The 14464-nt window shown below is 39.3% G+C and overlaps 1 protein-coding gene across 2 annotated transcripts; it reads left to right on the top strand.

Annotated features, from left to right (window-relative positions):
* The first annotated feature begins 3449 nt into the window (after positions 1-3449).
* KRT25 (keratin 25) lies at positions 3450-13216 on the top strand. Of its 2 annotated transcripts, XM_041726112.1 has the most exons (9): positions 3450-3878; positions 4385-4467; positions 4891-5047; positions 7549-7710; positions 7794-7919; positions 8301-8518; positions 9213-9280; positions 10106-10208; positions 13180-13216. In XM_041726112.1, the coding sequence occupies exons 1-9, from the start codon at positions 3450-3452 to the stop codon at positions 13214-13216; spliced, it is 1383 nt and encodes a 460-aa protein (XP_041582046.1). The 2 variants fall into 2 exon arrangements, with proteins under 2 accessions (XP_041582046.1, XP_041582047.1); XM_041726113.1 differs by lacking the exon at positions 13180-13216 and having other exon boundaries at positions 10106-10460.
* The last annotated feature ends 1248 nt before the right edge of the window (positions 13217-14464 follow it).

Here is a 14464-nt window from a genome sequence, read left to right as displayed (position 1 = left end):
CATAATTATAATAGCAGAATGAAGCAACCCAAATAGTGACACAATTCTGTGGAATATATAATGGATAAAAGGAGCGTGCTAGGCTGAGAACATCTCCAACAAGCACATCAAAAAACAAAACATATAGTGTGATTCTGGTTACTAAAAGAAACAAACCCAGGAAAAAGTAAAACAAGACAAAATCAGAGAGGAAGACAAACCATAAGAGACTCTTAATCATAGGAAACAAACTGAGGGTTCCTGGTGGGGAGGGGGGGTTGGGGAATGGGATAACTGAGTGATGGGCATTAGGGAGGGCACCTGATGTAATAAGTACTGGGTGTTATATAAGGCTGATGAATCCTGAAACTCTACCTCTGAAACTAATAACACACTGTATGTTAATTAATTGAATTAAATTTTTAAAAAACAACGCCCTCAAAAAAAAAAAAAAGCTGATTTTAAAATTTATATAAAAGAGGAATGGAGAAAGAATATTTGACTTAACATTGACTTGATGGTGTGGAGTTGGTGTTCTTGCCTTACCAAATATCATGTTATATTTTGGAGCAATTGTGACTAAAATGTCATGGTTCTGGCACAAATAGAAAAATAGTACCAACTGAACCCTCATCTATATGAAGATTTTATTGAGGAGGCATTGGACACTTTCTTTATGACAACATGGCATTGCAGGGAAAGGATGGTACCATTTGGTAAATATGCTGAAGTAATCATTATCCATATTTTTTTTTAAAAAGAAACTTGATTCTATATCAAACAATAAAAACAAGAAAAAAATAATAAAAACAAGAATACTTAAAAATGATTCCAAACTACCAAAACCTTACATGGGAAAGGCAAAATGAGTAAATGTTTAGAAAACAATATAGGAAAATATTTGTATGACCTTGGAGAATTAGTCATTTCTTAGATAAAAGAATCATGAATTTAACTTAAATTTTTAAAAATGTAAAAAAAAATAAAATAAAATGCGCTAAAATAGAATTATTTCAGACCCCCCCCCCCAAAAAAAAGAATCACAATCCAAAAATAAAAAAGAGTGATAAATTCAACCTATTTAACAATGAAATGATAACGGGTTAATATCCAGAATATATAACAAACTCCTACAACTCAACAACAAAAAAACAAACAACATGAATTTAAAAATGGGCATAGGATCTGAATGGACATTTCCCTAGGTAAGATACTCCAGTGGCCAACAAGTACATGAAAAGATGCTCAATGTCATGAATCATTAAGGAAATGCAAATCGAAACTATCATTAGATACCACCTGATATACACTAGGATGGCCACTATCAAGAAAAGAAATAAAGAGAAAAGAACAAAGGTTGGTGATGATGTGGAGAAATTGGAACCCTTGTGTACTAGTGATAACAATGTAAAATAGTGAGTTAATATGGAAAGAAGTATGGCAATTCCTCAAAAAATTAAAAATAGAATCACCATATGATCTAGTAATTCCACCATGGGGTATATTCCCATGAGAAATGAAAGAAGGGATTCAGACAGATATTTGTTTTTCTTTTTAAATAAATTTATTTTTTATTGGTGTTCAATTTGCCAACATACAGAATAACACCCAGTGCTCATCCTGTCAAGTGCCCCCCTCAGTGCCCGTCACCCATTCACCCTCACCCCCCGCCATCCTCCCCTTCCACCACCCCTAGTTTGTTTCCCAGAGTTAGGAGTCTTTATGTTCTGTCTCCCTTTCTGATATTTCCTACCCATTTCTTCTCCCTTCCCTTCTATTCCCTTTCACTATTTTTTATATTCCCCAAATGAATGAGACCATATAATGTTTGTCCTTCTCCGATTGACTTACTTCACTCAGCATAATACCCTCCAGGTCCATCCACCTGGAAGCAAATGGCGGGTATTTGTCATTTCTAATGGCTGAGGAATATTCCATTGTATACATAAACCACATCTTCTTTATCCATTCATCTTTCGATGGACACCGAGGCTCCTTCCACAGTTTGAAGACAGATATTTGTACATCCATGTTTGTAGTAGCATTATTCACAACACCCAAAAGGTGAACTCAACCCTAATGTCTATCAACTAATGAGTGGATAAACCAAATATGGTATATACAGGTAATGAAACATTATTTAGTCTGATAAAGAAAAGAAATTCCGACACATGCTACAACATGGTTGAAACTTGAAGACATTTTGCTAAAGGAAATAAGCCATGGGCAGCCCAGTGGCTTAGTGGTTTAGCACTGCTAAACCAGGGCACGACCCTGGAGACCTGGGATCGAGTCCCACATCGGGCTCCCTGCGAGGAGCCTGCTTCTCCCTCTGCCTGTGTCTCTGCCTCTCTTTTTCTCTGTGTCTCTGAATAAATAAATAAATAAAATCTTAAAAAAAAAAAAAAAAAAGGAAATAAGCCAGTCACCAAAAGATAAATAATGTATGATTCCACTTATCCCAAGTGCCCAGAACAGTGACTGGCGCATAACAGGTTTTAAATAAATATTTGTTAAATGAAGGAACGAATGAATCTGTAACAGTCTCACACCCATAATAAGCATTCAGAGAAATTCTGTCCACAAGTCAAATTCCAGATGTCTCAAAAATTTCCAAAATATTCAGGGTTTTCAATAAATATATGGGAATCCACACCCAGTAAATAGTCTACTGATAACTTTGACCTAAACTAAACCACAATAAAATAAAAAGAGGAAATATTTCCTGCCAGGTTTGCCTCAGGTTTTGCAGGGTCAGGAAATATGTTAATGTCCTTCCGAAGTCCCACAACACATAACAGCAATTAGGGGTGTGTTCCTAATTGCAAAATGGATAAGAGAAGACAACTATCCCCAAACCTAAGTAAGTGTCAACAGAAGATGATGCATGTCAGCCAAAATGGAAGTTAACTTCCCATTAAAAACAGTGCCAAGGAGGAGGGGAAAACCAGTGATTGGAAGGACCATTTAGGGGAATAACAGTTACAAGTCTGTTCTCTACTTATGTGGAAAGAACTGTGGAAAAAAAAAAAAGTAGAAAAAGTCTCAGAAACGTCAATATCTATTAGCATAATAGCCCAAAACCATGAAGCCAGATTTTTACTGTGTGCTGGACTGATGAGTCTTATCTTCTAAGGACATAAGTGAAGAATGACTCACTCGCAATTTAAAAATGTATGAAGGAAACACATTGCTCCACCCAGACCCATTTCTCAGATAACCACCAACCTGAGGGCAACTGCCCTCCTACAGAAAGGAGCCCAGCTAAGTTAGTTACTAATTAGGAAAAATCATCCAATTACACTGACTTGCTGAGGCTGGCAAGCCATGTTTTACTTTATGTAGGCAGAATTTCATCTAGAACACACTTGAGAATTGTCTATAAAAAGGCAAACAAAGCAGTGGAGACGAGGAGGCACTCCATTCTGGCTCTCTCCAAGACAGCTGTGCAACGCGTTTGCCCTGATACCATGTCTCTTCGACTTTCCAGTGGATCCAGGAGGTCCTGCCCCCGTCCTACTGCAGGATCCCTCAGGCTTTCTGGCGGGACAGCCGGCTTTGGAGCTGGCAATACTTGCAGCATGCCTGGAATTGGAAGTAGTTTCTCGTGTACCTTCGGGGGCAGCTCATCAGGAGGAAATGTAGGGGGAAGCAATCTCTGTGCTGGCTTTACACTGAATGAGGGTGGTCTCCTTTCGGGCAACGAGAAGGTGACCATGCAGAACCTCAATGACCGGCTGGCCTCCTACCTGGAGAATGTGCGTGCTCTGGAGGAGGCCAATGCTGACCTGGAGCAGAAGATCAAGGGCTGGTATGAGAAATTTGGGCCTGGTTCTTGCCGTGGTCTTGACCACGACTATAGTAGATATTTCCCGATAATTGATGATCTTAAAAATCAGGTAAGAAATTACACCTCATGATTATTTTTACATACTTTTATTTCTAAACATTCTTTTCCTTTCTTCACTGAATACTAAAAACATTTATCATCATTATATGTGATATCTTTTTTTAAAAGATTTTTATTTATTTGAGAGAGAGTGATAGAGCATGAGCAGAGCGAGGGGAAGAGGGAGAAGGAAAAGCAGACTCCTTGCTGAGCAGGCAGTCTGACCCGGGGCTCGATTCCAGGACCCCGGGATCTCGACCTGAGGAGAAGGCAGATATTTAACCAACTGAACCACCCAGGCACTCATACCTTGTGTGATTTCTTAAAGGGAATTTCAATTTAGCATTGGAAATAAGCATTCAGTAGATTCAGCTGGTGAACCTCATGATAAAAATGTCACTATCTTAGTTAGTAACTATATTAATTTTTATTATTCCCATTCCCTAATCTTAAAAAAAACCTTTGTTTTATGGTTGTGATAAATTGCCCTTTAAAAGTCAAATTCCCTGTTTCCAGATCATTGCTTCCACCACCAGCAATGCTAATGCTGTTCTGCAGATTGATAATGCCAGGCTGACAGCGGATGATTTCAGACTCAAGTAAGTAGGCTCAAAGAGTGAAAAAGATACCTGGGAATTAACACAAAGCATTAAATTTAATTGATTTTTTGAGCCTTCCGTTAAATATTACCAACTTTTATTCCAACACTGGTAAAACACTTGGATTTAAAACAAGCAGAATGTGAAATAAAATAAACTGAATATTACTACTTTTTTATATTTTGGCTATGAAATATAAATTATGAACTGCTATAAAAGCAATGTCCAATCCTCTAGTTCATTTTCTACCAAAGAAATCCCTCAAATTAAATAAAATAACCATTATTATGCAATATACTTTGAAAATGTCTCTTGTGGCCAAATCTGCCACTTCAAAACTCCAGGATTCTGGCACTTGATCATCAATTGGTGACTATTTCTCCCACTATATGACATGCTAGAAATTCGTTAATATTCCTTAAGGTATGAAAATGAGCTGGCTCTTCACCAGAGTGTGGAGAGTGATGTCAATGGGCTACGCAGAGTTCTGGATGAAATCACCTTGTGCAGAACAGACCTGGAGATTCAGTATGAAACCCTCAGTGAGGAGATGACTTACCTGAAAAAGAACCATAAGGAGGTAAGAACTGCCTATGTGCATTTTGCTATCCCTCTGCAGACAATCCATCTGGGAGAAGATAAGGCGCTTGACTTTTAAATAAGAAATTGGTAGTGATCAACCCATTGTCAGAGAGGCATGAGGCATGAGTTGTCTTGAGAAATGGCAGTGTTTGTACAGATTCACCCTAATTCTCTCACCAAGTTTCCCATGGGAAAAGAAAAAAAAAAGAATCCTGTTTTCCAGATTAATCAGCATTACAAGAGTAGTGTTTGGCTACGTAATCATAGCTAAATTAAAATTGGACAGTTAAGAGATTACATCTAATTACATAAAATAAATATACTGAAAGGACATCCTAAGAAAACTAGATCTAAACTTCTATATATTAGTGGCAGATTTAAAACACTTAAACATTTACTTTGTACACACATTAAATATATACATTTAATATTAAGGTATATTCTTAATAGGTGTGTCTATAAAAATAGTGAGACTGAAAATAAATTGTATCAAAATCTTTTCTTCCAAATAAAGAGTATACTTCAAAGCAGTCACTGTTGGAAGCTAGATAAAAAATCAGATCATATAGCCACTTCTTTGGGATCGCTTTTAGAACCACTGTTTTCCGGGGGGGGGGGGGGGGGGATGGGGAATCTCTATTCTTTGCAAATAATTTGCTATTTTTAAACAGCCAAAAGGCTTCTATATTCAAGCTAAATACTTAGAGCAGGAGGTCAGGATAAAAATGCTACTTGATTAGCCATGAGCCTGTCTTGTAAAAATAACTGAGTTAAGAACAACATTTCTGTGGATATATGGGTTCAAGCATGGGTATAGCCCATTGTTGTCACTCAACAAATTTTTGACAAATTGAATGCCGTCGATTTTTTTTAATGCCTCAGTTACAGACAAACCCAAATGCTTCTCTTTTGTCTTTTTCTGCTTGAACTGGGGGAATGTTCACTAAATCCTTGGGAGTAAAAACTACATCTGGTACTAGAGAAGATTTGGGACCACCAGGGAGGAAAGAATGCTAGAATCACCTAAGGGACTTAGGGCAAGAGGGAAAGGAAATCTCATTATTAATCATCATAAGGACCAATCCAAATCCAGGACATGGGTGGGGAGGAGAATTTCTGCAGTACAGACATAAGTTGACCCAAGTGATTTCAGTATACTCAGTCTTAGTGGCGATGTCTGCCAACCTCAACCTTGTACCTCCCAAGAGCACACACTGCAGATGTAGTAACAGGTGGACTTTGACTGCAAAACTGATATTCCAACTCCTACTATGATGACAATGATCATAATAATTAACATTTATTTAGCATGTATACACCAGGTATACTGTTGGTCATTTTACTAATTGTTCTTTCACACTTTTCAACAACCAGAGAAGGATTTTTATCCTCAACTTTCAGATAAGAATATGAGATTTAAAGATGTTAAGCAACTTTCTCAAGTTCACCCAGCCACTTCAAGGTAGAACCATTATAACACTGTAATATCCCTGTGTAAGCTTAATAAGTTCTTAAGCAGTTAGGATTCTTTAGAGGACGATGTGTTCTTCCTTTATTAATTATAAATTAATATACTTATAAGTCTAAACAAATAAATAAACATAAATATTTATAATTATTCCAATTGTTCAGAATTACTCAGACTCAGCCCCTCCACCCTATCCATGCTATGTTCAACATCTTGCTGAGTCAAGAACACATCAAAGCTGCTCACTAAATGGAATGAAGATCAGTCCACCAAGCTGGAGACGTTTCAGCTGTAAATGAGTAGAATAAGAGATGATGGCTAATTCATTTTAAATATCTTTTTAAAGACTTTTTATTTATTCATTTGAGAGAGAGACAGCACAAGCATGGGGAGAGGCAAAAGGAGAGGGAGAAACAGACTCCCTGCTCAATTGTGAGCCAGATGTGGGGCTTGATGCCAGGCCTGGAGATCCTGAGCCAAAGGCAGACTTTAACCACCTGAGCCACCTAGGCAGCCCTCTAATTTTAAATATCTTAAGAATTTTCATTTGAAAAAGGAATTAAGACTTTCTGTGCAACAGAACTAAAACCCATGAATTGGAGTTATAAAAAGCAGGACTTGGGGCACGTGGGTGGCTCAGTGGTTGAGCATCTGCCTTTGGCTCAGGTTGTGATCCCCAGGTCCTGGGATCGAGTCTCACATCAGGCTCCCTACAAGGAGCCTGCTTCTACCTCTGCCTATGTCTCCGCCTCTCTCTGTGTGTCTCTTATGAATAAATAAATGAAATCTTAAAAACAAAATAAAAAGCAAGACTTTGGTTCACCATTTGGAAGAGCTCCGGAGCAATTTAAAAACTCTCTCCTTAGGAAGCAGGCTCCTTCGTGAGATGGGAAACATAAAAAGTAGAGGAGGGTCACTGCCCAGCCCAGGAGGTGAAGACAGATGAACTACAAAAACCCTTTCAAAGCTAAACCTCTAGGCTTTCTACAAGATTGCCCGCATTTCTGAGCTGCACAGTTTTCTGCCTCTAGGAAATGCAGGTTCTGCAGTGCGCGGCGGGAGGGAACGTGAACGTGGAGATGAACGCGGTGCCCGGGGTGGACCTCACCGTCCTGCTGAACAACATGCGGGCCGAGTACGAAGCCCTGGCTGAGCAGAACCGCAGGGACGCCGAGGCCTGGTTCAACGAGAAGGTGAGTCTTGTCCCAGAAAAGATCCCTTTGGATTTGTGAGGGTCACAAAACTAAGATTTGTTCCCTCCCTTCTACTCTTTCAGAGCGCTTCGCTGCAACAGCAGATCTCTGAGGACGTCGGGGCCACGACCTCAGCTAGGAATGAACTGACAGAAATGAAGCGCAATCTTCAAACACTGGAAATTGAACTTCAATCTCTCTTAGCCACGGTATGAAAAGGACAAATTCTCACCATCCCCTGGGGTATCATTTTAAATATGTGCCATTTGGTTTTAAAGCCCTTACCATGGTAAAAAAAAAATATATATATATATATATATATCCCCATGTCTGTTTATGTAATTAACCTACAACACAAGAATAGGATTTCACATAGAACAGCTAAAACAGCAACACTAACATCTCTAGCTCATTCTACCAAAAAGAGAGATGTGCTCCTTTTCGAGAATGTCAGGGTCTTCTTAACTATGTAAAACCGAACACAATTGTAGACAAAATTAACAAGAGAAGAAAGTCATCTATCAGAGCAAATTTCTGCATACCCATCTCAGGGGGTATGCATCTCAGGTTTTTTTCTTGTTTCCTGACAGAAACACTCCTTGGAGTGCTCCCTGACTGAAACCGAAGGCAACTACTGCACACAGCTTGCCCAAATCCAGGCTCAGATCGGGGCCCTGGAGGAGCAGCTGCACCAGGTCAGAACCGAGACCGAGGGCCAGAAGCTGGAGTATGAGCAGCTGCTCGACATCAAGGTCCACCTGGAAAAGGAAATTGAGACCTACTGCCTCCTCATTGGTGGAGATGATGGGTAGGTAAAATAATTTACAGGGAAGATGTCCTGTAGTGAATCCACTTGATGCTTAGATCCCTGGAAAGTGACCGTAAACTGACATGACTGCATTTATAATCATGAATGCTCAATGTTAAACCTAACACATGACCACCAAGATACAAATTAGCAACATCTTACAAAACCAAAATGGGACAAGCCCTGTATGAAAGGTATGACAATTAAAAATATCACCTCTTGATACTAAAGCAGAATAGTTCCAGCTGTATAACCCACTGCAACTGTCCTCACCAAACAGCTAAAGAAAATGCAAGAGCAAAGTTAGAATAGAAAGGGTTCTGTCTAGGGGCTCTTGGATGATTCCATTTGTTGGGTGTCCAACCCTTGATTTCAGCTCAAGTCATGATCTCAGGGCCGTGGGATCAAGCCCCACATGGGGCTTTGCGCTGAGTGTGGAGCCTGCTTGAGATTCTCTCCCTCCCTCTCACTCTGCTCCCCCCACCCCCTCACTCACTCACTCTTTCTAAAAAAAATAAAGACAATCTTGAAAGAAAGAAAAAGAAAGGAAGGAAGGAAGGAAGGAAGGAAGGAAGGAAGGAAGGAAGAAAGAAAGAAAGAAAGAAAGAAAGAAAGAAAGAAAGAAAGAAAGAAAGAAGAGGTTCTCTCTAAATCACTCTCTTTTGTGAGTTTCCAACAATATGTGTGTTCACAGGGCTTGCAAGTCTGGAGGTTACAAGTCTAAAGATTATGGATCTGGAAACGTGGGAAATCAAGTCAAAGGTAATTAAAATGAAATTCTGTTTTTATGCTATGCTGTTTCATTTGTAATGTCCAGCTTGGTTGTTTTTATATTCCCAGGGCTTAATAAGAATAGATATGATAAAGGTTTATAGTACATATATCAGCATGTGCTGGGTGTCTAACTTTAGTGATATGTGTTAATTTAAACAAAGTAATATGTCACCATGCTTTTAACCAACCAAGAAAGCAAAACTCACCAAAAGTTCATCTATTTGTGCTTACTGCAGAGTCCATCCTATTAAAAATCCTATTATTCTTTTAACTGATATAATTTCTTATTCAACCTTTTTTTTCTATTTTTTCATTGTGGTAAAATACACAGAACATAAACTTTACTGTCTTAGCCATTTTAAAGGGACAGTTCAGTGGCATTAAGTACATTTATATTGTGGTACAACCAGCAACACTATCCATCTCTATAACTCTTTTTATCTTGCCCTATAACTAGTAAACAATAGCTCCCCATTTCTTCCTCCTCCCAATCCCTGGCAACCACCATTTCTTCTTTCTCTCTCTAAGTATTTGACTACTCTAGGTCCCTCATATAACTGAAATCATACAATATTTGTCTTTTTGTGCTTATTTCACTTAGCATAATGTCTTCAAGATTCATCCACGTCATAGTATGTGTCAGAATATTTTTCTTTTGAAGGCTGAATAATATTCCATTGTGTATATATACCATATTTTGTTTATCTATTCATCCTTTGGTAGACACTTGGGCTGCTTCCACATTTTAGCTATCCTGATCTTATTTATCTTTTTTCAACTCTCTAAAATCTCGTTTTAAATTTTAATTTTTAGATCTGGCCAAAGCCATAGTGGTTAAGAAAGTTCTGGAGGAGGTAGACCAACGAAGCAAAATACTTACCACTAGGCTCCACTCCCTGGAAGAGAAATCTCAAAACAATTAATTTAAGACACAAGAGGAACATTTGCCAGATACTCTCAAAGAAGAGAGAGCATTATGTCTGGAAAAATGAGCAAGCCTAAGAAAAATGCCTGTCCTATTTTCTTTCTGTTACTGAAATATAAGCACCGTCTGGGCAATCAATAGTGGTATTTCCCCATTCATCTGAAAGAATGTCACATACAAATATGGTGACTCACTTGACTGCTCTACAGAAAATGTTGTCAATTCTTTGTATTCAATAAACCTTCTTCCTTTAGCAAGTTACCACCTATGGTTTGTCTTGTCTTTAAAACGCTTGTGTCTGTGGTACAGAGGTATGAACACCTAACAGCTTTGAATTTATATGAAATGTTTTACAAAAAGTTGACAGGCTTCCCCTCTAGATTTTCATGAGGCTTTCCCAATAATTCAAAATAGGATAAACTCAGAAGGAATAAAAATACTTCCACTTAAATCCCCAGTCTGCCTTAATCCCCAAGCCTCTTCTCTTTCATAATAGCTTTGATGTATACATTTCAGGTTCATCTGTAAAATAATAATACTACTTCTCTCAAATAGTTATTGTAAAGGTTAAACAAATAAATTATTGGATCATGCACTTATGGAGCAAGCATTCAATAAATGCTTACTCAGTTTTTAATATTCGATATTTATAATGATGAATTTTCAAATCTCATTTCCTTTTTTAATATGTATTTAAACAATATTCCAAGTACAAGACGTTAAGCAAAAGTTCTGGTTTAGAATTCAAGTTCTATTCATTCGTATTACAAAGTATGCTTGATGCTTATAACTCTCTTGACCAATGGATTCATCTCCACTAAAGGGAAATAAATCAGATGAACTTAAAACATAATTTTCTCAGATCAAATATTGCCCCTAGATACTTTGTTGACTCTCAGTCTTCTACGGGTGGACTCTCTATATTGTGATCCATCCGTGAAAATTTGGTCTCAGGCTTCATCTGAAAATTAAGCAGAAAAGATACTAGGATCCTTGAAAGACAGTAGAATTATCCTTGAATTACTTTTATTATCATCTTCTAATGAATCTTAACCAGAGGCCACTATAGTCAAAACACCTAACAATATCCTCCACCAGATTATGTGAAATAAAACATTATAGTCATAGAGAAAATTCCACTTAGAAAAAATATCTTGTAATTATCCAAATGCTGAAGGAACTTATACCTCCTTTCCCACCTATCATCAAATCCTACCCCATTAAAGGGATACTGCCAAATGTAAATTCTTAAAACTTACACATTTTTATACATTTGCCAACACTTATAGCCCTGTACATATAAAAAGGATGAATTTTAAAACTTCTGTAAATTACACCCAGTAGTGTCTGGGAGCTATTTCTCTATCTCACAAGAACCAATTCTGTACATCTTTTCCCAACCCCCCATTTGGTGATGTCACTTGATAGCTTGAAATCAGCCATGGAGAATGCATTTATATGAGAGAAATTGGCTAACACTATAAATCAGGACTCCCTCCTTCTCTGAGAGTTGGTTATTACTGATTGCACCTCAATAAAAATGACTTTTTAAAAAACTCACAATGTTTAATTTTTTGTTGTTGGTTTTTTTAAAAATTTTTTTTTTTAATGATAGTCACAGAGAGAGAGAGAGAGAGAGGCAGAGACACAGGCAGAGGGAGAAGCAGGCTCCATGCACCGGAAGCCCGACGTGGGATTGATCCCAGGTCTCCAGGATCGCGCCCTGGGCCAAAGGCAGGCACCAAACCGCTGTACCACCCAGGGATCCCCTTGTTGTTGGTTTTTAGAGAGAAAGAGTGCATGTGCAAGCTGGGGTGGGGGCGGGGTTTGGTGGGGCAGAGGGAGAGGGAGAGATAGAATCTTAAGCAGGCTCCATACCTAGCACAGAGCCCAACGTGGGACTCAATCTCACAACCTTGAGATCATGATCTGAGCTGAAATCATGAGTCATATGCTCAACCAACAGAACTTCCAGGTGCTCCAAACACAATGTTTAATGTTTAAGTATGTGACCTCTATGACCTGGCCCGGCTTATCCCTCTACTCATATCTTGTACTACGAACCTCACCCTCAGTTCTAAGCATACTGCCTTTTCTTTTTATTCCTTAAATGCAAGTTCATCCTGCCTCAGAGCCTTTGGGTTAACTGTTCCCTCTGCCTGAAATGCACTTTCCCCGGATTTCCCTACAGCTGGTTCCTTTTTATCATTCCTATTAGAAGAGCTATTTCTGACCATTCCAGCAAAAGTCCCTAATATACCACGCTGTCTTATCTCCTTCAGAACACTCATCACCATACAAAAGTGTTCCAGTGGTGAGTTTTTGTAGAGTGACAACTTTTGCCTGAAAAAGGGGACTCGACCCCCTGAAAAAAGGGGGCATAATATGTCCACTGGAAGGACCAAGGCCCTCCACCCCGATGTCCTCCAGGGTGAGGGGCCTAGAATGTCTCACCAGAGCTAAGCTCCCATTCAAGATGAAGTACTAGTTGTCTGCATTGGACACAGAGAGTCAATTAGCTTCAGTGAAAAAAAATTTATATTAAAGGGATAAGGAGATAGTTGAGGGTATAGTTGCAAGATGGTTTGGTTTGCATATGAAAGCATTACCCTAGCCAAGTACTTTGCTATCTAGGCTAGCCCTAGGCAGCAAGCTGTTTAAGATGCCAAAACATCATAAAATATAGAACATAAAAAGCATGATGAACACAGGGGCAGGATGGCTCTTTTACATGGGGTGGTCACTGGAGATGTCCCCCTCAAGGGGAACATTTGACCCTCATTCCAAAAGGATGAGAAGAAGCCAGTCATGAGAAGCTCTGTAGGCAGTTAGTGCAAAGACCTTATCAGGAAAAAGGTTGGCATGTTCTAGAAACAGAAGCATGAGCAGAGCAGAGTGAGCAAAGAGGAAGGAGGTTAAAATGAGGCTGTGGAAGAAGCTGGACCTTTTTCAAAAATCAGTGGGAAACCATGGGAAGATCAGACCAGAGAGTGCCATGATTCTGGAAAATTAGTCTGGTTGCTGTGTGAAGAATGGAGTAAGTTACATGAGAAATGGTAGAGGTGTGGCCTGGCTGTGAAGACTCCTACCCATCCTTCAGAAGGAAGCCCTTCCTAAAACACCCCTCCTGTGGCACTTAGGTCCATATCCTCACTCTATGTGAGGATAATTGCCTATCTACCAACCAACTCATGATTTGTCTGACTGCAAGGAAGGTCTTGAGAGCAGGGGCTATTTGTATCCTCCCTGAATCTTTAGCATCTAGCACAGGACCAAACTCTGAGCCGAATGAATGAATAATGTCTCAGGCCTGGAACAAAACAATTCGAAATTGTATCTAAGGCCTAAAAGAAATTTAAATAATTAGTCATTGATATTGTTAAGTGCCAAAATAAATTTGGATCATTTTACCTTGTACCACACTTAGGGTAGTAAATATCCAAAAGGCACTGATTAAAATGGGTGCCAGAGAGTCAGATCATCAATTTGAGGGATGGGGCTTGTATAATAGTTTTCCTGAAATAATTTAGGCAAAAAATTCACCCATAATCTGTATTGTAACAAGAAACCATTCTATAGTAACATCGCCAAACTGCACAGAACGATGATTGCCCGGTGTAACAAAACAGTGATCCTCAACTCTGTTCAATGTATGTCCCCTTTGGGATAAACATGAAAACAACATGCCAGTCCCACAGAATTCTAATAGGCACTCCCCCCCACCCCCCTCAGTTGAGACTGCTATTACAAAAGGTTGCCAGTAGGGCTTCCGCAAGTTCTGCCCTACACTGGGGTGTCCAGCCCACACTCCACTCCCCAAGCTGAGCATCCAAGAGAGGTACCTTTTCTATTTTGTACAAATTTACAAGGAAGGAGTAATAGCAGTGCTGGTGCGTGTCATTAAAATGCCAAAATATTTCACAGGACTATTAAGTACCACTGCCCAGAGAGCTCCTAATTGCCCTCAACTATGGCCCCAAGCCTCTCTCTATGAGTCCCTCCCCACCACCCAGTCACTAAATATGTGATGCACAGCAGAGGCCTCTAGGACCCCACTCCAGACTTGCCAGCTGCCAGTGCTCGTTCTGATCCATCAGTGATCAGATGCTAAATATTTTAAATATCACACCGGGTTGGGCACCTGGGTGGCTCAGTGGTTGAACATCTGCCTTTGGCTCAAGTTGTGATCCTGGGGTCCTGAGATCAAGTCCCACATCGGGCTCCCTGCAGGGAGTCTGCTTCTCCTT

Source organism: Vulpes lagopus, chromosome 12, assembly GCF_018345385.1.
Source record: "Vulpes lagopus strain Blue_001 chromosome 12, ASM1834538v1, whole genome shotgun sequence".
NCBI lineage: Eukaryota > Metazoa > Chordata > Mammalia > Carnivora > Canidae > Vulpes > Vulpes lagopus.
Note: the sequence above shows the minus strand (reverse complement) of the source record. Positions and strands in the feature narration are given on the sequence as shown.